Raw genomic sequence first — 25,846 nt, 5'->3', positions numbered from 1 at the left:
ATAAACAAACCCACCTTTTGAGCTAGGGGCCTATAGCTGGCAGCAAAATAAGCCAATAGACAAATCCACTGAGCCAATAGACAAACCCACCTTTTGAGCTAAGGGCCTAATATAGCTGGGAGCAAAATGAGTCAATAGACAAACCCACATTTTGAGCTAGGGGCCTATAGCTGGGAGCAAAATGAGTCAATAGACAAACCCACATTTTGAGCTGGAGGCCTAACAGAGCTGGGAGCAAAATGAGTCAATCGAGCAAAATGAGTCAATCGAGACACCCACCTTTTGAGCTGGGGGCTTATAGCTGGGAGCAAAATAAACAAACCCACTGAGCCAATAGACAAACCCACCTTTTGAGCTAAGGGCCTAGCAGAGCTGGGAGCAAAATGAGTCAATCGAGCAAAATGAATCAATCGAGACACCCACCTTTTGAGCTAAGGGCCTAATAGAGCTGGTAGCAAAATAAGCCAAATAGACAAACCCACCTTTGAGCTAGGGGCCTATAGCTGGGAGCAAAATGAGTCAATAGACAAACCCACCTTTTGAGCTAGGGGCCTATAGCTGGGAGCAAAATGAGTCAATAGACAAACCCACCTTTTGAGCTAGGGGCCTATAGCTGGGAGCAAAATGAGTCAATAGACAAACCCACATTTTGAGCTAGAGGCCTAATAGACCTGGGAGCAAAATGAGTCAATCGAGCAAAATGAGTCAACCGAGACACCCACCTTTTGAGCTGGGGGCCTATAGCTGGGAGCAAAATGAGTCAATAGACAAACCCACCTTTTGAGCTAGGGGCCTATAGCTGGGAGCAAAATGAGTCAATCGAGCAAAATGAGTCAACCGAGACACCCACCTTTTGAGCTAGGGGCCTATAGCTGGGAGCAAAATGAGTCAATCGAGCCCCGTCCGTGTTGTCCAACAGCATGTCGCTCTCAGGTCCCTGCCTCTGTTTCAGCCGTCTCCTAGCCTCCCAACGCTTGCGGCGACGACTGACAACACACAGCACCAAACAGTCATCACACACACCTGTCTTTGTCTTCCTGGACGGTTCACCTGGATACACATCTCTATAGTGGAATTACGGTATTGCAAAGTGGGATTAGATTCTTGTGCTGCGAAACTCAGATCGGATTCAAGTGTTGCAAAACAAAGACAGAGAAAAAAAAACCCCAACAAAAGCAGCTTATATCATTTATGCTGTGAATGGGATTGTATTCATGCGCCACGAATAGAATTGCATCTTCATGGTGGAATCTGTTAGCCCACTGCAAATGAAACCAATTATTTTTGTTGTTGTGGATTTCGGTGTTGAAAATTGGGTTATATCTGAAATAGCATCATGTTGTACTTTTTGTCATGTACCATTGGTAGAGGAATCAGGTATTTCAAATCAAACCACATCTTTGTATAGTATTCTGGCATTGCGATGTAATGGGCATATCATTTTTTGCGAACATAATTATTTCTCGTGGAGTCAGGAATTGCAGTCGAGATTAAATAGTTTGTAGGGTTTTCAATTTGGATCTGCCGGGTACAGGATATGTCGTGGAAATAGGAAATGGTTTTGTCAGAACATTGTGTGTGTGTGTGTGTGTGTGTGTGTGTGTGTGTGTGTGTGTGTGTGTGTGTGTGTGTGTGTTTGGTTTGACGGATTTTTACTTGAAAATCACCTAAATGTTCTAACATTTACACTGTCATATTCATACAACGAAAATCGTTCACTATACATGTACATATACAGTGATATCATAAGAACTTTGATTGTCATTCCATTTAAAAATAAAATCACACGTTTTCACAAATTAACTGATAATGTTTAAAAAAAAAAAAATGGACGAAACATGCAAACAGTAATGCAAATTTCACAGTTCAAAACATTCCAGAAATCAGTAATCAAATAATGCACAGAACCGTAAAAAAGAACACATTTCAAAACATTCCAAATAAACTCATGCTGTGTTATTCACAGGCACATCTGAGGGAATCTAACTGGCCTAATGTGTATTAGAACAGATACCTGTCCTATGCTGCTAATAATGAGTTGTTCAGTTACCACAGGGAATAGAGTATTTCAAACTGTCCCAAGACATAATATACAAATGATGAACTCTACTCATGCTGATGGCGGTTGTTGTTTTTTTTTTTGGAAAATGTGAAAAAAAAAAAATGGAATGAAGTGTTCTGCAGTGGTTTTTCTGTCTGTAAACGGAACGTCCAGTATGATTTACAGTGATGGTGGGATTTCATCAAGAAAGCTGTGAGTTAAGGCACTATGTCCCTCTTCTAGGATCTTCAACCACGCTCTGTGTGGGAGGGGAGTAAGGGGAAAGCGACAGAGTGAGGGAGATAGATAGATAGATAGATAGATAGAGAGAGAGAGAGAGAGAGAGAGGGGGGGGGGGGGCGAGGGGGGCAAAGGGACTTTCAGAGCCTTAATCAACTACGAAATAAAAACCACCGACAAAAAAAACAACAACTGGGCAGTCCTAACCATAGGGGTAGCTTGAGGGCACTAAAGGACTTGAATGACTTCGTTTATTATCTTGAGCGAACTCTCAAGCGAACTGTTGAAGTCTATGTACAATTTTCTTCTTGTATCAGGGTCAAATAACCTTTTATTTCGTAGATATATTCATTATTTTCTGATAATACTTCATAATATGCCCCAAATAAATTGTACTAATCATTATTTTCTGAGCCCCGCTACCCCCACCCTTCACCCCACCCCCTCCCAAACCCAAGCTTGGAATAAACGAAGCATGGTCACGCGACTGAAATGAAAGACAGGAAGACTTCTGATGTGTGATGAGATGCTGTCATAGCAGCTGCCTAGACAAATATTTCTATCGGCTTCATTTTGGTGGATTTTTTTGTGTGTGTGTGTGCAGACTTGAGCACATTTCACAATTATTCAAAGCAACATTTGCCACCGAGATCTGTTCCGGCCGTATGTAGCATTTTCATGCTGGCTCGTGAATCTTACCCCCCCCCCCCCCCGCCCCTCCCAACCCCCCCCTCTCTCTCTTTATGGGTCTTCAAAATCTGCACGATGCATCTCTGTACAACACACTGCACACACTGGACTGTTCAGTTTCTCTCTCAGCAAAGGCTTTGTTCAGGTTGAGGTGCACGGGACACGAGAGGTGCACGTGAGGCGAGCGACAGGACAACAACGCGGTGCAGTCACCGACTTGACGGAGTGGACACAATGTCTGACAGCCAGTGCAAGCTTTACGTTTCACTCAAGACAACAAAAAGCCTCATCACCACGAACTTAACACAGTCACTACTATCAGTGTTTCCTTTTCAATTCAGTCCAGACCGCCACATTAATCTCGCACAAAGAATATTACCCCCACCCCCACTCCCACACGCCTAACCCTGACCACACAAGCAGTTAATACTACCCCCTACCCCTGGCCACACAAGCAGTTAATACTACCCCCTACCCCTCGCCAAACAAGCAGTTAATACCACCCCCACCCCTCGCCAAACAAGCAATTGGTTTACAAGAAAACGGGTAATGTTTTGACGTAAATCAAAACCAGGAAATATGGTCTTAATAATTTGGATAATGATTAATTAAGTCTTCGAATCGTGCAGTTGACACATATCATTAAAGGTGAACAGCAGGACTGATCACAGGTGGCTGGGTAAAGGAAGGGAGACGGTGAGCAAAGGGGTGCTAGAAGGGAACATGGGGATGGACAACGAAGTATGGACCAGTGCCTGGGTGGCTTACCAACCTGCTTACCTACCTACCTACCCAACACACCCTACCTAGTTTTCCTTGAGTGAATGGAAGGTGAGTGTGGTGATGGTGGTGGTGGTGGTGTGGCACGATGCACTTACTTTGCCAGGAAGTAGGAAGCAATGCAAATGACGACGAACACCAAGAGAGCGATAACAATCCCTACGATGATGAGCACGCGCTCAAAGTCTAGCTTGGCTTCACCTGAAAAAACACAACGCATGCAACTGTGTCAGCCAGCTGACTGACAACCCCTACAGTCCTGTCCACCACTTTCCCACTCTTCCCTGCCAGAGGCCGGAAGCTGAGGGGGGCGCTGGGAAGACAGATCCTGGCCATACCAACATGGCCGTCTGCAAAGGAACCTCTTGCATTTGCAGTCTCGGAGAAACCGTTGAAAAGTTCGAAAGTAGCATACACACGTTTACTAGATTTTTCTTCCCAGTTTCGAGAGAAGCATTCAATTTTCAAAAGAAAGTATTTTTCTTTGTCGTTGCCAAACTCCTTAGCAGTTTTGATAGAAGCAATCAGATTTGATAGAAAGAAACAGCATGTCCATTTTGCTCTCAGGAAAGTTTGAGGTTTCAGTTTCATGCAAAAGGAAAGAGGTTCATTCGCCGTGCAAAATAAATTTCATTCAACAGGCTTATCTCAAGATGATATTGTCGTTTGTGCATCACCATCCACATAAATAAAACACCAAGACAGAACATACAAATGAACCGTACTAAGTCTACTTGATGCTCAAGTCTAGTCATGCTTGACATGTCTCTGAATCAAACGATCACAAACAACACAGCATGCCATCGTCTGTTGATGCAATGGAAGGGCAATGGACATTAGAGGCAATTTCGTTCAAACAAGGTATCGCATCCACAAACGTAATGAAACACAACCACTTGGAAATCACAAGACAAAAGGTAACATGACATGAAAATGATGTGCACGTTATTCAAGATTCAGCGTTTCAGTTACATTTACTGTCACGTTTTCTTCCTAAAACTGACTGATGTTTACAATTATTATTATTATTATTATCATCATCATTACAGATGTTTCAAATACACGAAATACTTCTGCCCACATAAAAGTCAGCCCTACTAACTTGCCCAAAGAAACGGCCAGTTCTACTAACTCGGGCAGTTCATCGTAACACTGCATAGGAGTCATGAATGAACATAAATATCACATACTATTCCGGTTCACGAACTGAGCCACTGTTCGGCTTTATTCACACATTTGACCCTGATGTTTTACACACTAGTTCTGTTGCAAGGCAAGGAAAAGACCAGCCAGTAACTTCTCAATGATGGCATGCCCTGGGATGTGTGTCTTACTCGAAGTTGTAACAAAATACAGCTATCCATTATGCCTTTAATCATACTACTATCATATTTTGCACGCTATTCAAATCAATTATAAACAAACTGTCACAAAACATTTAGACATTATTCTGTGTTATTATCATCGTTTTTTTCTTCAGAAATTAAAATCAGCACAGTTTAAAACGTTTGTCAGTGTTTCGGCGGCTGAGAACAGAAGTTCGCATACTCACACAGACCTCACTGCAAGTAAATGGGCTCATATAGAACAAAGACATTCTGCGTGAGTAACGCTTTCCTCAAGCCACACGCACTTCAGTCATAATTAACAATCGTTAGTCTGCTGAAATACGGAAGGCAGAAAGTGTTTTGTGCTGTGGAAACACTTCTGTGCAAGTGCTTTTTCACACAACACGTGATATAAACCACTGAGGGAGGGAAACGGTGTCAAGCAGTGGCAGAGCACGTGTTTACATTCAGATATACTGATGAAACAGGGGCAACGTGTCTTTCTCAGCACTGAACTGCCAATAACGTGATGCAAACACTTTCTCTCTCTCTTCAAGTGCAAATACACCGTAAGAATCACTCACTGACGCTACTTCTAACACTCTCGACAACGCATACTGAAGACCAAGAAAAGCAGAGATTCTCTGGGACAGTCTCACAATGTCAACACTAAAATGTGGGTTTTTGCTGGGATTCTATTTCAATAAAGCTGACTCATGGTCGTTGCCGTTCTAGCCTTAAACACTTACAATCAACACATGTAACCCTTTTAAAGGCTTTCAGTCGACTCATGATACATAGTACAAAAAACTAGTCCGCTTTATGTAGTCATTACGAAAATCGACTGAATAAAACTATCATTATTTGCTCTCTTTACAAAACAGTAATTTGATTGTAATGACAGTTATTTAGTTATTTAAACATCCTAAACAATGTCTAGAATGAAAACTTTGATGATGACTGAAATGAAAGAGAAGGAAAAAAACCAAAACTGGATACAACTATTCTACGGCTCAAGCATGCGTAAATTTCATTCCCAGTCTTCTCATATCATCAACATGCAATAAATCACAAGACAAAGTAAATCATCATATCACATGACCGTTCATAACTCATTCTTGAAAAGAAATACCAAAATCAAATAAACTCACTTAACTCACTTCAAATCACATTTTTAAAAATCCGCATGCGATTAAAACAGAAATAATGATGAAGAGAAGCAGTGACTGTAAAATACATACGGGTTTTATCTTTGTTGCCCGGACCGAAGAGATCTAAGATTTCACATCGGTGGCCCGCCCATTGTTTCGGACACCTAGTGAGGAACAGCAGTAACACACACGTTAGCATCCAGTGAGGATCAGTTCAAGCACAGGTCAAGTTAAGTCAAACCCTTCATGTTATACTCTCTGTGAAAACATCCATGTCAGTGGCTAGTTCGCATGGAAGCTTTCAACACACACACACACACACACACACACACACACACACTTCACATACAGTTAACACACTTCTGGTAAACATTTGATATTCAAAATTACGACAGATGGAAATAAGTTCGTGAATGACTTGGTTCAGTTTTCAGTGGTCCCAAGACATTGGGGGGAGGGGGGCATGGGGGGGGGGGGGGGGAGACATAAGGGTACTTAGCAGTGACACGGGGACATATCATTTCTGGCATCTTGCATTCCATTTTTTTCCTGTATAACTGATTTGTCCGTTCACCTAAAAGCAACTGTGATTTGCACATAGCATTACTGCATAAGAAACACCAATAGCATGGCTTTGAACACGTAACCCTTCTGCAAACAGAAATTATTGCAACGCTTTTATACATTTTCCTTCAATTTTCAATGTTCATAAGAAAGATTTATCGTTGTATCTAAACAATTATCAAGTGTATAATCTAAATATACGACGTGGATAATTGTCATAATGTACGTATGACCAAAACGACATGCACAAAAAAAAGTTTAGGTAACATAACGGCATTCATAACAACATGGCATGCCAGACAGTTGAGCACTCTCAATACCATTAATGACAAAACAACTGCAGTAGGGACCACACTATCTTTTAGCTCACGTGACCGTTAAAACACATGGCATTAAACAAAGCGCTGAACAAACATTTATTCCGAACTGAAAGAAAAAAAAACAGTCACCACATGCCAAAGTCAAGGGCACGAATTTTTCAGTTCAGCCCATAACATTAAAAAAAAAAAAAAAAGGAAAAGAGAACTGAGCAGATAAATTTTCTTTAAAACCACAACCTCTTTACATCGAAGACAACTGGATGAATGTTTGGAATATGTAGGGGTGGGTAATAGTGGTGAAGGAGGGGTGAGGGGGCGAGGGAATGATAAGTTAATCCAGCAGACTGGGGTAAGGATGGTGAATGAGCCTGGGTTTTGAATGATGCTTATGAGGATGGGCCTTGGGCAAAAAAAAAAAAAGAAAAAAAGAAAAAAAAAGGTCCAACTGATAAAATAGAAATAGTCAGCAGCTGACTGCACTATTCCCGCCAAACACCAGCGTGCCAAAATCTGAAAGTCCAAATGCACGAAACAATCTGGTTAAAGGGTTAGTTACACACAAACGTAAGGAAAAAAAAAATCACACGCAAAAACGCAAAAAAAAAAAAGAACCATTCCAAATCATTCACAAACGGTTTACTACCTGTTACCATTGGTAGGCATGACTCGCTCGGATTATAACATGTCTGTCGCGGATATCTTTCACCACCTTCACTATAAATATAATCTGTTCATCTGGTATTAAGTAAACATGCAAAACCTGCGAAAAAATAAGTTTCAAAATATCAAAGCACATGTATGTATTTTTAGTAAATTAGTTTTTATCATAAATAAAAATGAAAATAGTAAGACGATGAAATTTAAATTGAAACTGATGAAGAATACCCATGCAGCAATGGACCAAACCAGTCTTAAAACCAAACCATGCACGCACACCAAACTGAATTCACTCTAGGAATTGTTAACCGAACATGGAAAGTTTACTTCTCAATGCCTATAGTCTACTCGGTTTTGTACCCATGAAGATGTGAGCAAGAAAATTTAAATCAACTGGCTTTTGAAACCGAAAGTGAATTTGCTAGCGAAATTATTTCAGAATAATCATTTCGTTCATCCCTGACAGTCAAGCGACAGGTCTTCAGAAAATACAAAATCAAACGTTAACAAACTTTAAAAAAAAAAAAAATCGATAGAAGCCATGAATAGCTAATCAAATGTTCTCCTTATTTTGAAATTGTCCGTTTTGTTTCCTTGTTTGGTCGACTGCTTAGTTGGTGGATTGTTATCATTATCATCATCATCATTATTATTACAATTATTATGTTTTTTGTGTGGATAATTTGGGGAATCATGCCAAAAAAATAAAAGGGAAGCAGTTATCAAACCAAATCTCTGCCCCACACGGTCGGTTTCACCCGAACTGTCGTTCAAATTAAACAAGTTGACGAATAACCAAGGTAAGAAGGCAGGGAGTGAACTGAGGAGCCATGCCATGCCCCAAAGAGGACCAACAGGTAATAAACCTTCAGCGAACACACGGAAGCGGGCGAAGGCGTCACCGTCACCTGTCATGATGGGATGAGCCACCTCCTTCTCACACCTTTTACCTTCGTGCGACACTGGACATCTGGGGTGTCACAAACAACACGGGCCCTTTAGTTCAGCAACAAGGTGGCAACAAGCGCGCCACAACTCGCAAGTTTAAAAAAAAGAAGAAACAACCCCCCAAAAAACAACAACAAAAAAGCAACAACAACACACAACCCTCGACTGCCTCCAGGACGTAGCACTTACGTCCACAGTGACGTCACTGATGACGCCATCAAAGACCGGGGTGTGTGTGTGGGGGGTGGGGGGGGGGGGTTGGGGATATGTTCAGAAGGCTGAAAATTCACAATATTTGATCTAGAGTGGTGCTATCTCCAGACCGTTTTATCAGTTTCTTGCTGAGTGTTCTGGGTACTGATTTATGACATGAAACATCTCTTTCTATTGCCCCCCAAACCCCCCGAACACCCCCGGCAGTCAAGGATTGAGCTAAGAGACAGTAACTCATCTTCTTCAATACATTTCTGTTCCGCAGCACAGGGTGTTCACAACGCTATTTTCGGCATTCTGGCTCTTTCCTTGTTGATGTTCGTGACGACCCTGACATTTTTTTGTTTCCATACGCTGGTACAGCCGTTTTCAACATATTTTGTGTGGCACGACAGACCTTGGAAGCATACGCGCCAAGACACAGTGTACTGCCAAGTATTGAAATAATAAGACATCTGTTGTGCTGTAGGGATCAATCTCTTATCTTCTGAACAATGAAAACAAACATGTACCTGTCATTCAAATTCTGGGCTGCGTTTCTTTTCATATTTTTATTTAAACAATCGATAATAGAAAATGACTAAAAACGTCTCAGAGAGAGAGAGAGAGAGATGCAGCTTCTGCTAATTTCCGTTGCCCTGTTGTTCATCAATGACAGTACGACAGTGTTGCTTCCACTGTGTGAACAGTTAACTCACTCAGTACGGCCAGTCCTCTCTTCTCCTCTACACAGACCCCTCGGATGTCCAGTGGGTGTCTGAATTACCCAACCTTTAGCTTCCGTCGTCAGAATTGTGGTATTCTTTGTCAACATTCACCTCTTCAGTATAAGAGCCTTCCGCTTGCAATATTTTGATGATGGTAATTGGGGTGAAACGCTGTTAGCGTCGTCTCTTTCGCCGTTCGAATGGAGAGAGTTAAACCCATAACTGAATGACACAGCAGATTTGCAACAACAGATAGCTGGACTGCCCGGATGTCTAGCACGAGCGTTTTGAGTGCGTGATGGTCAAGGCTGTATATCCTGCAGTCTGTGTACCAAGGACCTCGCGTGCACTCAAAAAGCTTATTAAAAAAAAGAAAGAGAAAAAGGGTGGGTGGGTGGGTTGTGGGGTGTGTGTGTGGGGGGGGGGGGAGGGGTTGGGGGGGGGGAGGGGGGCGTAGATGTCATTAACATGCTTGTTTCCGTTTTTTCACTGCAGCTCGTCATACATGCAGGTTTTCATTGACAGAGTTGTGTCGAAAGTAAGCAGACGTAATATTTTAACTTTACAGTTAGTATCCACTGGAAGCATGTTTGTACAATTTCTAAAGAAACACAGAATATCTTATACGTGTATTCCAGTGGGAGGGAGTGGGATGGGGGAAGGTAGTGGTGGTGGGGCTGAGGGTGGGGGGTGTGGTGCGAAGGAACAAACCCTGTAGCAAAAATGAAGACCATGAGCAGCAAAAGTCTGGATCACGTAAAAGTATTTCGCTTCAGAGCACTGGATAACATCTACAATACAATAATAACATCAACAACGACTAACAAAAAAAAAAAAAAAATAATTAAAGTATTCAAGTATATTGACAAAACAGTATGACGACCCACATAGAAGAAAGGGAGCAAGTAAGCCGAATCTTCAGGCGATTTAGTCTACAGTATGAAAAGAGAAACTGAAACATAAATCATCGCATTTCTCTCCCATTTGTTTTTCTCGGCACAGACTGAGTTCCCCGGAATGTGGGTGCAGACGGATCTATTGGTTTGTTGAACTGGAAATGCACCATGAAAAGAAAAAGTTACATAAAAAAAAACAATGGCGATTTCACATCCGAAGAGAAAAACACACACACACACACACAAAGAAACACAAAATTCCATAAAATGAAATTTTATATAAGATAAACACAACAAACAGACCATCAATACGCTTGGAAAAGAATTTCAAAGTCAGAAAACACATGTATCAAATTTTCGTCAGAGATTTTAAAAAAAAGAAAAAGAAGAAAGGTCAGAGGTCGACAGCATCAAGGAACTCACTGGCAAAATGTCTGGTGAAGATCGGGTATATAGCGACAGGTTCCTCCATTGAAGCAGTACGTCTGCTTCTGGCAGGCGATATGGATCAGCTCAGGGGCGGTCACTGTCAACATAAAGTCCATTATTGACCAAGTGCATGAAATCTTCACTTGGAACAGGGTCACACATTTTTCATAGGGAAATAAAACGAACAAACAACCTGGTAGACAAGTAATAAGAAAAAGACAGAGAGAGAGAGGGAGATACAGATAAGAATACATTGTTATCTCAACAAGGGAGAGAGAGGGAGAGAGACAGAGAGAGAGGGACACAGAAAGAGAGACAGAGATGAGGAGAAAGTGTTTGTGTTCTTTATACACGTTTAAACTTTCATTTTTTGTTCTGTACAAGTAAACAAAGTTTCGGGAATTTCTAAGATATATATATATGAGAGAGAGAGAGAGAGAGAGAGAGAGAGAGAGAGAGAGAAAATAGCAAGCGAGTGAGACAGAGAGAGAGAGAGAGAGAGAGAGAGAGGGGGGGCTTGTTTGTTTTTTTTTTGTTGTTTTTTTATAGTATACCTTTCATTTTTGTTCTGAACAAGTACACAATTTTTCAGGAATCTGTCTTAATTAAAAAGGTGTATCAAAAACTATAATCAAAATTGTTATCTTTTTGTCCGTCATCCCGCATCACAAAATAATCAAAAGTTCAATTAAATCATATTGGTGCCCTTGCAAGTCATTGCGTTCTACCATTACGTTCAGAAATAGCAATGGTATAAAATACATAATCATACTGGTTGGCCATTGATGCAATGCACGAAAGATGTATTCTATAGAGCAACTGTTTAAGAAACGACGCGACTTTATTGACAAGCTGATAATGATGTCTATTTTTTTAATATTTTTTATACGTAATTTAAATACTGAACTTAGTGAACCGTAAGAGAGAGAGAGAGAGAGAGAGAGAGAGAGAGAGAGAGAGAGAGAGAGAGAGTCATTTCAGTATGGGGCAGACCAAACCACATGTACAGTCATTAACAGACCTATGAGCATGTCTCCAGTACAAGATACGCTGAATTTATGACGGTGAGATTGCAAGGTCAAGAACGATGTCAATATTTCAAGTTTATCGCGCTCACATCAAACCTGTCCGAAATGGCTTCAAATTGTGACTTATTACCGGAAAACGTCTGAAACGTTGCTGTTCCGGGGAAGGAGCGGTGGGTGTGGAGACATTCGTTTCTTTCAGTCTGACTGGATTATGTTTGCATATCACCAACGACAGACACTGCGTCTATTAATGTTAGGTCGGCTTGCGTTGTACACGCGGCATTTTTTTTATTTTTTATTTTTATTTTTTGCGTTCCCATTAGTTTGCACGCGGAGTCATACGCAGATAGCCGAGACCAACTCCGCAATGTAGAAAATGAGAAGAAAGATTTCATGTTTCCTTCAACAAAAAAAAGGCAGGTTGGTATATCATGTCTACTCGACCAGCAGATCAGAAGCCACGCCCTTTGGGGACGGAGAGAAGGCTACCAACAGCGGAAGTCTGTATTCATGCAATGAGAAGAAAGCAACCACAAGAGATGGCTGACTGGAGTCATATGAAGGCAGTATCTACAAGCCAGCAGCTCCCGTCATTATCTTTGAAACCCGACGCATTGCTCGCCGGCTGTCTTGAAGAGCATGAAGACCTTAGACAGAATCTGGCGGCAGACACCAGCCTCGTTTCCGTGTGACCAATCATCAACCGGAACTCGCCCTGACCTTGTCCAATAGGAAGTAGCCGGAAGTTGTCCTCAGTTGGGGAAGTGAGAACTTAAGTGAAGTCTTGCCGAGTGCCGAGCACTTCAGATGAATGTGTGGCGGCAAGTGACAGCCCAGATTGCTGGCTCAGTCGCCACCTTGGCGCCAGTGAGGCACTGCTGCCCACACGGCGAAGGAAAGCTTCCCTCAACATCACACAGCAGCATCACTTAAAATGTATATTGTCACCTTGGGGCTTTTGCTGAGAGATTTTCCTATAGTAAAGCGTTTTTGCAAACTTTCGGCGCGATTTGTTTTTCCTCTCTCTCTCTGATTTTGATTGTTTGGCATAAAATAAATGTAACACCCTGCTAGAAGACGTACAAAGGTCACAACTGGATTCATGCTTTCATCGGCTGGTAGACGTGCACACCAAAACCTGAGAGTATACTGTGAATGTCAAAACTGCGGGGAGAGAGAGAGAGAGAGAGAGAGAGAGAGAGAGAGAGAGAGAGAGAGAGATGGTGTATCTATAAATGGCCTAGACTCCCCATAAAGTTATCCAGGGTAAATAGACAACATAAACAACATACCCGGTTTGAAAGAAATTGAAATAACATACCACACACACCAACACGTCCAATTACATCAACGCTACAGAAAAGCACAGTATCTTCACATTTTATTTGTTCCTCCTTTTGCGCTGTCACGAATGATAACAGAAAGCTCTGTGCTCACAGTAATGGTCTCCATGGGTTACCTTACCCGATACTGAATGCACCATAAGATTCGGTATTTCGTCAAACTAACAATTTCATCATAAACATTGCCTAAGAATCCTGTGACGTCTCACAACTACACTGCAGAATAATACTTAATAATTCATGTTTCAGTCGGTTATTAACTCCATGCAGATCAAAAGCACGCAACGACAGAGGAAAATCAAACGATATCAACATGCCCATTATGTTCATCAGTTAGTTGTGTTTCCAAACACACACACACACACACACACACACACACACACAACAGAATCGACTACACACAAGTCTACACATTACATTTGATTTGAAGGGACCGTCGAATGACAGAAAAGAGACTTTTCACAGATGAACAGATTGAACACTGTCAACATACCGACAAGGCAGTTCGATTATCATTGGGCCAAATAACAAATGTACGAAGCAGTAATGTATCTATAAAAAAAGAAAAAAAAAAAAAGAATTCACCAATGTCCCATATATATCCCTTTTTCTGCAGCAAACATCGCTGCACAACCCCCCCCTAATTCCACCAATGTTCTTTGGAAATGTCCATTATCATTGTCATTATTGCTATTATTGTTGTTGCTATTGCTCCGCTGTCGCAGATATTTTACGCTACTGGTACAAGAGATCATTTTGACGCACTCGTTACCATAGTCTAAGATAACTATATCACTGGATGACACAACACACACACACACACACACACACACACACACACACACACAAAGGGCAAAGGCATGCCAATAATCATGACACAAAAACATGCAAAAAAACAACAACAAAAAAACAACAACTGGCACTCGAGAGATAAAACGGAACTGAACGGAAAAAATAAACTGCATGCCAAGATTGCGCAGAAAGCATCAGATCACGTTAACAAGGCCGTTATTAGATTCTTTAACACCACTTTCGATTTCATTTATCTCGTTGTAGTGCACAGGTGCATTTTCCGATGGAACATGGTGATTCCGAATTGAGTCAAAACCTACTCATTGCAACTTATACACAAACCATGCTGTCTGGAGACATAGCTTAGTGGACCTCTATCTCTCTCCACCCCTCCAACAAAACAACGCCACCCCCCCCCCCCACCCCACCCCACCCCCCTATCCCGCCACAAAATCAGTCTCTCCAGATCCTCAAAAAATAAAAGCACAACCTCCACCTAAAAACAACAACAACAACAAAACAAACATACAACCCCCCAAAAAACAAACAAACAACAACAACAAAACAACCCATACCCCACCCCAAACAAACACATAAAACAATAACAAAAACAAACTATATAATGCATAATTACATTGTGCCAAACTAACTCTAATTGTCAATTCTGTGCATTTTCAGAAAAAAAGATTTCTGAAAGTAAAATAAAACACAAAAAAACGAACTGGGTTAATCAATTAGCGTTAAATGCAAGCAACGACTGATTGCAAATTTGTGTGTTGGATTTTTTGTTCGTTTGTTTTTTTATTTTTTTGAAAAGCTAGCAAAATGCAAATCTATCCTCAAATGAAAGCAAGGGGGTTGTTGGGGGTTGGGGGGGTGGAGGGGGGAGGAGGGAGGAGAAAGTCACAAGCTGCAATGTTTACAATGCAGGCAGGCAGGGTGGGAGGGAGGTGTGGGGGGGGAGGAGGGGGGGGGGATAAAAGAGCTCTAACCAGACACAAAGGCCCTGGCTTTCGCATCCTCATTCATGATTTCGTAGAAGTTATAGGATTGCCGAGAGCGCTCTGAACCCCGCACTGCAAAGCAGAAAAAGGCACAGTGTCAACAGACAACAGAGAGACAACAGGGGGATGGGGGGGGAGGGCAGCCAGTGGTGGTGGTGGTCCTGAAAGGGAAGGTTCAGAACGACAACAGGGGGATGGGGGGGGGGGGAGGGCAGCCAGTGGTGGTGGTGGTGGTCCTGAAAGGGAAGGTTCAGAACGACAACAGGGGGATGGGGGGGGGGGGGGGGAGGGCAGCCAGTGGTGGTGGTGGTCCTGAAAGGGAAGGTTTCAGAACGACAACAAAAAAAGTCAGGCTGCGGTCTCCGGACACTGAGAGGACTTATGTCTGGATCGTTGTTCGCGCGTTAGTGGGGGGAGGAGTGTGTGTGTGTGTGGGGGGGTCTTGGGGAGGGGGGTGGGGGGGGCCCCATCCCACCTCACCGGACACGCGAATCAAGGGGAAAAAATCGTTGGCAGTTTATCATCGTTTTTTTACTTCTTTAAAAAAAAAATTTTTTGTTTTAACTTTTATCTTTTTTGTCTGTTGATAAGTCATTTATATAAGGTTTATTCATTAAAGTGATTATGGACGAATCTTGTGTGAATATAATTTTGAATGTGTGTGTATGTGTGTGTGCGCGTGCGCGTGCGCTTGTGTGGTGTGTGTGTGTGTGTGTGTGTGTGTGTGTGTGTGTGTGTGTGTGTTTGCTTGTGAGTGAGAATGTATGTGCAAGGCAGGTATGGCGACGTGGACACATGAAGACGTGCAATAGCCGAGTGGTTAAAGCGTTGGGCTTTGAATCTGAGGGTCCCGGTTTCGAATCTCGGTAACGGCGCCTGGTGGGTAAAGGGTGGAGATTTTTTTCCGATCTCCCAGGTCAACATATATGCAGACCTGCTAGCGCCTGAGCCCCGTTCGTGTGTATACACAAGCAGAAGATCAAATACGCACGTTAAAGATCCGGCAATTCATGTCAGCGTTCGGTGGGTTATGGAAACAAGAACATACCCAGAATGCACACCCCTAAAAACGGAGTATGGCTGCCTACATGGCGAGGTACAAACGGTCATACACGTAAAAGCCCACTCGTGTACATACGAGTGAACGTGGGAGTTGCAGCCCACGAACGAAGAAGAAAAAGGAGAAGAAGAAGAACGTGAAGGGCGGGGGTGTGGGGTGGCGGGTGGAGCTGACCCGACTTCAAAGACAAGACGGGGAAACCACTTTGTGTGGGACGTTCCTCGGCTGAGTATATGCTTGGATCACTCCTTTGCCCTTCGTTCTTTCGCCCTCAATATCCTTTCAGAACCCTAAACAGTGTCCACTGACAATTCATTTGAAATCATATAGAACGAAAGGAAGGATTGGAACTGCATTCCGACTTCTTTTTTTCTCTCCTTCTTTCTTTTCTTCAAAAAGCGAAAGTAAAATAAGTTCATCTGCATCTACTTCATCCCATATATTAATAAACGTAACAGTCTAAGGTTTGTCGGGAGACCGCAGCTTACGAACATTTTCGAAACACGTACAGAAAAGATGAAACAAATGCAAGGAGAGGATTTTCTAAGAGGATGGGACTATCTTCAAAGAAACAGAAAGGAAAACAAATCCAACTTTTAATATTTTGTAAAACTATTGCTGCTGGTACGATTAAACTGAACAGTCAAATGGAACAACGACGACCCCCCCCCCTCCCTGAAATTAAAAAAAAGAAAGACAAATAACATATACATAAGTAAGCATATACAAACGCGTATATGTGTATACAGATGCACACAAACGGTGTATAAAGTGTACAAAAAAAGCCAGGAGCTGGATGGATACTGACTGATTAAACTCAATGTCACCGAAATATTACATTGACTTGGCGTCGTGCCATTGACTAGAATCTCTCCTCACCCTCGAAACCCCATTTCTTCCCTTGCCGTTTGCTCACCACACCTGCCACACACACACGCACACACACACACACGCTCACACTCCCCTCCCCCCACACCCCCCATAACCACACACACACACATACACCACTCCGATAACTTTGCTGCTGCCTTTTTAACATATGTCCTGTATGTTACATCATTCCATTCATTTTTCTAGGGGCGGGGAGGGAGGGGGGTCTGTTGGTGGTTCGTGAGTGGAATAATACATTTACTTTCAACGTTTCCGAAAAACTCAAGTCTATCTTGGATGGAAAGAAAAGAAGGAAAAAGAAGCAGAAGAAGAAGAAGAAGAAGAAACCGACTGGAGACGTAGCTCAGCAGCCGTTAGAGAGAGAGAGAGAGAGAGAGAGAGAGAGAGAGAGAGAGAGAGGGAGAGAGAGAGAGAGAGAGAGAGAGAGAGAGAGGGAGACAGGTGAAGGTGAGAGGAGAGGGGGGGGGGGGGGGGGGGGGAGCATCGTTCTGTAAACCCAGGAGACCCAGTTTATCACCAGGCGGCACGGGTTGATGGGCTGGCTCCACCGGCTTCTCCAGGCTCACCTCAGGGCCCTGAATTAGCTTTGCATCTGCCGCCACCATCACCACCTTAACCGCACCCACCCCCAAACCATGGCTACCCCAGCACACTCACCCCTCCCAACCACCCCCACCTCCCACCCTACCACACTCACCCCTCCTAAACACCCCAACCACCACCCCACCACACTCACCCCTCCCAACCACCCCACCCCACCACCCCTCCCCCACCACACTTACCCCTCCCAACCACCACCCCACCACACTCACCCCTCGCAACCACCCCAACCACCACCCCACCACACTCACCTCTACCAACCCCAACCTTTACACATTCACCCCTCTCAACCACCACCACCACCACCCACACCACACTCACCCCTCCTACCCCCCCCCCCCTCAAACTCCCCTACCCCCCACCCCCCGCCCCCTCCAGACTCCATCACTTGCTTGACTCCAGACTTCATCAACAGCAGACATTGGGGCAGGACGGAAGGAAGAGGAGGAGAAGGAGGAGGAGGTGGTGGTAGTAGGGTAGATATTTTGGGGTGAGGTTGTGTCTGGTCATCGCTTGAACATTTCTACTTATTCAGTTACCTATCTATTTTATTTCTCTCCTCTTTTTTTTATTTTTATTTTTTTTTTGGCGTCATTTTTTTTTTTTTTTTTTTTTTGTATATTGTGGCGAGGACCTAGTGAGATGAAGGGAGGTTCCATCATCAGTGGGAGATATACAGACACGTACCTAAATCTGTCTGCTGGCTTCAAGGACGCACGTACATGCCAGCCAGTCTGGGCTGTGGATGCCAACCTTCCGCTCATATCTGCCCCTCTAATCTGCTACTCTCCCTTTACTTCCACTCTTGATGGTTACCTCCCATCACTGTAGTGTTCCATACATCACATACATCGCGTCAACCTGCTGCCGGCGGAAGGGGGAATCGAGAATTATTAATTTTGTTCGTTTATTTGTTTCTTTATTTAGGCGTTTTTGTTTTTTTTAGACATGTCTATTTATAATTACTGACTTATTCATGTTGTTTTCCATAATGAGGAGGACTTCACTTCCTGTCCCACTTTCCTCCCTCTATCTGCCCTTCTCGGAAGATCTGCAAAAGTTGCGTGTTACGCGCTAGCAATTAACTAAAGAGAATACGTGTGCAACGCAGCGCATGTTTCAGATTGTACACGAACTTGTGTAGGCATGACTCAAAAATAAAGAAGACAAATTCCAAGCTACAAACGTGGAACCGAACAAAATCAAGTTCACTTGAACTCTTGTCATCCCAGTGTCATGGACACATTATTACTGTTTCCGGTCATCACCCGGATTTCAACCAGTCCATTACTGCGATCTCATTACAGATCGCCACTCATACAAGGCACAATACGAACTTACTTTTTGCGCGATTTCAATAACACACGCCACATTTTGGCGCTCTCATTCTAAGCTCTGTGTTCTGCATATGTCTGGTATATCCTTGTAAGGCACAATACGAACTTACGTTTTGCGCGATTTCAATAACGTACGCCACATTCTGGCGGTCTCATTCTAAGCTCTGAGTTCTGCACTAGTCTGGTAATCCTTGTAAGGTACAATACGAACTTACTTTTTGCGCGATTTCAATAACGCACGCCACATTTTGGCGCTCTCATTCTAATCAAAGCTCTGTGTTCTGTACTAACCTGATCAATCCGAGTCTGTTCGATTGTGGAAGGCAGTTTTGGAAAAAAAAAAAAAAAAAAGAAAGAAAGAAGGAAATACCGCCTAATTTGACGATTTGAACGATTCTTTGTTATTTTGGAGCTGCATAATTCTTCTTCCTATTTCAAATTTATATAAGTATGGAGAAATCAATCAAACTGACGGCTCGAATAGCACTGATTTCAGTAGTTATGTAGTTGGAAACAGAGATTGGGTTCCACTTACTGGAAAGAGGAAGAGTGAGTGAATCAATCGTGGTTTTGCACTGAATTATGAAACGGGCCGCATATATATATATATATATATATATATATATATGTGTGTGTGTGTGTGTGTGTGTGTGTGTGTGTGTGTGAGAGAGAGAGAGAGAGAGAGAGAGAGAGAGAAATCAAACGTGTGGTCTTTGGAATAACTGCGTACGTGCGACGCAAATCTGGAGGGAATATAGAAGCGCCCCTGTGCACGTATTTTGCGAGTGTGTGTGTGTGTGTGTGTGTGTGTGTGTGTGTGTGTGTTTAATGAAAGAAAACAAAATCAAAACGGGGAAACCGCGCTGATGTAGAGACATTCAATTTTCTCCAGAGTTGTTTTATTTTCCCTTGATTTTACTTATAATTTTTGACTGGATGCCAAGCCGCATGTGTTTTGACATGCACAGTCACGAGGGAACCGAGGCAGCAGCTTGAGGATGGAAGGTGGAGCTGGGGAGAAAAGAGAGAGCGAGTGAGAGAGAAAAAGAGAGACTGGAGGGGTAGATCAGGGGAGAGGAGAGGGAGAAGGGAGAGAGAGGTGAGAAGGAGAAGGATGAGAGAGAGAGAGAGAGAGAGAGACAGTTGAGAAGTGAGAGGGAGAGAGAAGGGAAAGAGAAGGATGAGAGAGAGAGAGAGAAAGGTGAGAGGGAGATGGAAAGAGAAGGGAAAGAGAAGGAAGAGAGAGAGAGGTGAGAAGTGAGAGGGAGAGAGAAGGGAAAGAGAAGGATGAGAGAGAGAGAGAGAAAGGTGAGAGGGAGATGGAAAGAGAAGGGAAAGAGAAGGAAGAGAGAGAGAGGTGAGAAGTGAGAGGGAGAGGGAGAGCGAAGGGAAAGAGAAGGAAAAGAGAAGGATGAGAGAGAGAGAGGGACAGAGAGAGAGAGAGAGGGACAGAGAGAGGTGAGAAGTGAGAGGGAGAGGGAAAGAGAAGGGAAAGAGAAGGAAGAGAGAGAGAGGTGAGAAGTGAGAGGGAGATGGAAAGCGAAGGGAAAGAGAAGGAAAAGAGAAGGATGAGAGAGAGAGAGGGACAGAGAGAGAGAGAGAGGGACAGAGAGAGGTGAGAAGTGAGAGGGAGAGGGAAAGAGAAGGGAAAGAGAAGGAAGAGAGAGAGAGAGAGAGAAACAGAGAGAGAGAGGAAAAGACAGACAGGGGAGGGAGAGGAGAGATAACCGCACCAGGTAAAATGGAAGTGGGGGGGAAGGGGGAGGGGGAGCAAAGTGGTTTCCCCGTCTTGTCTTTGAAGTCGGGTTACTCGGAAAGGGGTAGTGGTGGTGGGGGGGGGGGAGGGGGAGGGTATACCTGGAGACGTTCAGTTTATCAACGAGGCGCTACATCTCCACAGGTAGCCAGCCTGCCTCCTGGCTACACTCACCCGCATCCCCCCCCCCCCACCCTCTTTCCTCAACAACCTTCCTTCTCACCTTTTTGCCGCCCTGCCATCCACCACACCCTCCTCTTCCCCCCTCCACCCCCCCCCCCCCCGCTCCCAGCTCCTCCCTCCCCCACCACCCCGCAACTCCTCCTGCTCCATCTTTCACCTTCAGCTGCACCGTGTTCGACTGCGATGTACAGACTGCGGGTGGCTTTACTAGTCTTGTTGCATCAGTGCAGCGTTACAGTCAAAACATCCGGGGCCCCCGCCATCGGAACTTAACGCATGCGCACACTTCTTGTTCCGCCGTCTTCTATCATAAGCCCGCTTTTTTGGGTGGGGGGGGTGGGGGGGGGGAGGGGGTGTTGTGTGTGTGTGTGTGCAAAATAACTAATGGTGGAAAGAGTCACTTGTTTGTTGTTGCCGAACTGCTGTAATCCTTCGTTGTTATATTTTGGCTTTTTTTTTCTTTCTTTTTTGTTGTTGTTGCATTGGACGAAGAAAATGTCTGAGCACTCTGTGTTAAGTACCGGCTGTTGCTTAACTTGCGAGGAGCTAGAGCAACTAGACTGGTTTCCGGGCCGGGAATCATTGGGAGGGAAGAAAGTGCTAAGCGATTAGTCTTTACAAAACATTCGCATAAGTGGTTGTTATTTATTTATTTTTTTAACTTTTTTTAATTATCATATTATTTTTGTAGGAAAAGGCTTCAGATTTCTAAACAACGTTTAGTTTTTGTTAGGATACAGTGTCCCAAAAGTGAACAAATTGTTTTCCCCGCTCGCGCACTGCAACTGTATCCTATGTTATATGCTTGTGCTGGGTGGGAATCAGTAGAAGATCATTTAAGCAGAGTGTTGTTATCGCTCAGTAAACCGTTGGGTGGTCTATCTTCACGGTAGAATATCATAATCTTAGCTTTATGCTATTGTTGCGTTAACTTTAATTGGTCGGAGGGGGCTGGAGGTGGAGGGGGGAGGGGTTGGGGCGCTTGGGGGGGGGGGGTAGGCGGGATTTGGAATGACTTATTCAAAATGTCACCTCCCCCCCCCCTCCCGACTCCTTTTAAATACTTCTTTGACTATCCCTTGCCTGTCTTGTGATGTCAAAGTAATAACTTTTTTTTAAAGAAGAAAAGAAAAAAAAAAATCACACAAAAAACAAAAACAAAACAAAAACAAATAAAACAACAAAAAGAAACATTCTACATTCTTTTGTGGCTTTCCAAAAACGAAAGGCTTAAATTATGTACCTACATAACCAGTCGATCATTTACAAATATTCTGATCTCAACAGCAGCTGCATCCTCCTCTCTTCTTGGTCTCGTCTTTTTGTTTCACACACACACACACACACGCACACACACACACACACACACACACACCAACACAGCTACCCCCCACACCCACACCCCTTCCCCACCGCCGGTCCGTTTCATCATACCCTCCCTATCCCCCTACCACCACCACCACCACACACACGCACATGTAAACAAGACAGGTACCTTTGACAGTGATGTTTTTGCTGGCCTCGCCAAGAGCGTTGGCTGCCCTGCAGGTGAACACCCCGGCTGTGTCTCTGTCGGTCTTGGAGATCTTTAACCTGGAGCCTCGCCTGCAACACACACACACAGACACACACACACACACACACACACACATAAACACACGCACGTCACATACAAACACACACACACACACACACAGAGTAATTTCTTTTCCCTCCTTTGATTTTTTTTCCAACCCTCGTCTAATATCACTTATAGTGAAAAGATGTTAAACTGAAGAACGAACACACACACACACACACACACACACACACACACACACACACACACACACGAACACATGGGCAACAAACACTTAGTAGAAAGCAGTGTCTCAAGGCAAGCACGTTGCATACATACATATACACACACACGCCTACATACATACACAATCATGGGCAACAGACAAGGCATTGCCGGCGGGCACAGGACTGGAGGCAGAGTCTCCTATACCGTTCTGCGCTTAGATAAATATTTAGTTTCCGAAGCAGTGTTTTTGGTGTGTGTGTGTGTGTGTGTGTGTGTGTGTGTGTAGACACTCCATGCTTTTGTTTCTCTAACTCGTTTGCTCACGCACGCACATGCTAGCACACACGTACACAAACGCATGCCCCCCCCCAACCCCCCAACACACACACACAAGTGTTGGTCCAACGATCGCACCTGTGACAGCAGTGACTCACAAACAAACACCAGTCCTCATCCATTCAATACTCTGGCAGGGAGAAATCGCGTGATGAGAAATGTAACGTCAGAAAACTTCTTTCAAGAGGGAAGAAGAAAATGTACAGAATAGAAAAGGAAACTTCGGGAAATCTTGTGAGACGGCCGGGAAGAGAGAGAGAGAGAGAGAGAGAGAGAGAGAGAGAGAGAGAGAGAGAGAGCAAAACAAAAAAGGGAAAAGAAAAAAGAAAGAAAAAAACGAAAGAAAGAAAGAAAGAAGGAGGGGGGAAAAAAAAAGAAAGACGAAAGAGAGAGTGGGGGAATGAGAGAGGGAGAGAGAAAGAGAGATAGAGAGACAGAGGGGGGGGAGAAAGAGGGGGAAGTGAAGAGAGAGAGAGGGAGAGAGAAAGAGAGATAGAGAGAGAAAGAGAGAGAGAACTGGTTCTATTATTTTTCGAGCACTGATATTATTAACGTCTTCACGTTGAAGCCCAGTCATCTAACTAACCACAGTGTCCTTACTATCTTTTTCCTCCCCCTCATTTTTTTTTTTTTGGTATGTCTGCTGCCCCATGGTCTGCGATGCCGTTCAGTCAGGGTATTAATCACCCCCCAACACCATTCACCCTCCACCACCACCACCCCCACATACACAGCCATACGTAGATCTCTCAGTCTCAGTCTCAGGACCGGCAATCAACAGGGAGTTACTGATCGATGTATTCAGTAGTCGCATCAAGACCACAGCTGAGGAGTCCTTACTTTACTACACATCACACACACACACACACACACACACAGAGACAGAGAGACAGAGAGAGAGGAAAAAGTGTGTTTTTTTTGTTTTGTTTTTTTAACTGAACCAAACGAAACGAAATTTTATTTTACCAGGGTAATGAGATCTGCAAAAGATATACTTTTTCCCCACCCAGAGAGAGAGAGAGAGAGAGAGAGAGAGAGAGAGAGAGAGAGACAGACAGACAGACAGAGAGTGAGAGAGAGAGAAGCAAGAGACAGACAGACAAAAAAGAAAAAAAGCATAAAAAAAGCACAGACACAACGACAGACAGACACAGAAACTACAGACACATAAAGACGACTAAACCCGTAAGAGTACCGTTACCCACCCCCCCACCCCATCCCCAACTCTCTCCACCCCTAATTCCACCCCGGACCCCTCCGCCCCCCCCCTCCCACCCCCATGTAGCCCCTCAATCCCCGCCCTACTACCCTACCCTTCCCTCCCCCCAAACCGTAAGAGTACCGTTACCCCCCCCCCAACCCCCCTCCCCACCCCGCACCGACCCCACAGCCCCTGTCGTCCCCCCACCCCACCCCATCCCCAACTCTCTCCACCCCTAATTCCACCCCGGACCCCTCCGCCCCCCCCCCCCCCCCACCCCATGTAGCCCCTCAATCCCCGCCCTACTACCCTCCCCTTCCCTCCCCCCCCCCCCCCCCCCCGCCAACCTGACACCCCCCCTCCTCCAACCATCAGTCCATCAGTGAGTTCTCCCCCCACCTCCCCCTCCACCCCCCGGCCCTCTTCTTCCTCCCTCTACCCCCCCCCCCCCCCTCCTCATTCTCTCCCCCCTCCCCTCCCCCTCCCAGTTGCAGTGATGTCTGTATTGGCGGCGGTCCAGATGATGAGCTCTCTCCACCGACCCGACTCCCTGTGTGGGGGACTCACTCACTCACTCACTCACAGTCTGTACTCAGTGTGGCGGTGAGCAGAGAAACAGGGACGCCAGCCTGCTCACTGGAGGGATAGGATGCTCTCCTCGCTCTCTTCACACAAATAAGCTACAAGCTGCCTCCTTCCTTCCTTCCTTCCTTCCTTCCCTCCCTCTCCCCTGCCTCATTTCTTCCTTCCCCCCTCTGCCCCACTCCCCCTCTCCCATACTTTCCCAATACCCAACTCTTCTGGCGATTTTTTTTTCTTTCAGATCTCCCAGGTCAACATATGTGCAGGCCTACTTGTGCCTGAATACCCTTCGTGTGTATACGGCAAGCAGAAGATCAAATACGCACGTAAAAGATCCTGTAACCCATGTCAGTGTTCGGTGGGTTATGGAAACAAGAACTTACCTAGCATGCACACCCCCGAAAGCGGAGTCTGGCTGCCTATATGGCGGGGTAAAAACGGTCATGCACGTAAAAGCCCTCTCGTGTACATACGAGTGCACGTTGGAGTTGCAGCCTATGAACGACGACGACGACGACAAAGAAAAAGAAGAAGAAGAAGAAACAAAAGACGGACTTGACAGAGCATCATTCTCTTCTCCTCTGTATCTGCAGCACTGGTGGCTGATGTTTTCTACCCGTGTAGCGCACCTGAGTGACAGCACTGCCAGTGGTTTGTGCACAGGTGGGCGTGCGAGAGAGAGAGACAGAGACAGAGACACAGAGAGAGAGAGAGAATGAAAGAGGGGGGGGGGGGGAAGAGATGGATAGAAAGAGAGAGGAGAGAAAGATATATAGAAAGAGTGGAAAAGAGAGAGAAAGCGGAGAGAGAAAGAGAGAGGGAGAGGGAAAGAGAGAGAGAGAGAGGATAGAAAGAGAGAGTACGTCAGAGACAGACAGACAGGCAAACAGACAGACAGATAGACCGACATGGGGAGGATGGTCGACGTCAATTTCAACCCATATCGAGTTTCCCAAAGTTCACCTTTTAATCTAAGTCACACA

General features: G+C 44.4%; 1 protein-coding gene across 2 annotated transcripts in view; it reads right to left on the bottom strand.

Moving 5' to 3' along the window:
* LOC143276639 (uncharacterized) overlaps positions 1–25,846 on the bottom strand; it is a 102,442-nt gene that overhangs the window by 11,747 nt on the left and 64,849 nt on the right. The window contains exons 3-8 of one of the 2 annotated variants that reach the window (XM_076581293.1): positions 22,454–22,563; positions 15,120–15,203; positions 10,959–11,061; positions 6,321–6,394; positions 3,850–3,952; positions 851–986 (exon numbers count right to left, since the gene is read on the bottom strand). In XM_076581293.1, coding sequence (XP_076437408.1) covers positions 851–986; positions 3,850–3,952; positions 6,321–6,394; positions 10,959–11,061; positions 15,120–15,203; positions 22,454–22,563 — 610 coding nt within the window. The remainder of the gene's footprint in view (positions 1–850; positions 987–3,849; positions 3,953–6,320; positions 6,395–10,958; positions 11,062–15,119; positions 15,204–22,453; positions 22,564–25,846) is intronic. The other variant, XM_076581373.1, reaches the window with a different exon arrangement.

Source organism: Babylonia areolata, chromosome 1 (genome assembly GCF_041734735.1).
Source record: "Babylonia areolata isolate BAREFJ2019XMU chromosome 1, ASM4173473v1, whole genome shotgun sequence".
NCBI classification, from domain to species: Eukaryota; Metazoa; Mollusca; class Gastropoda; order Neogastropoda; family Buccinidae; genus Babylonia; species Babylonia areolata.
Note: the sequence above shows the minus strand (reverse complement) of the source record. Positions and strands in the feature narration are given on the sequence as shown.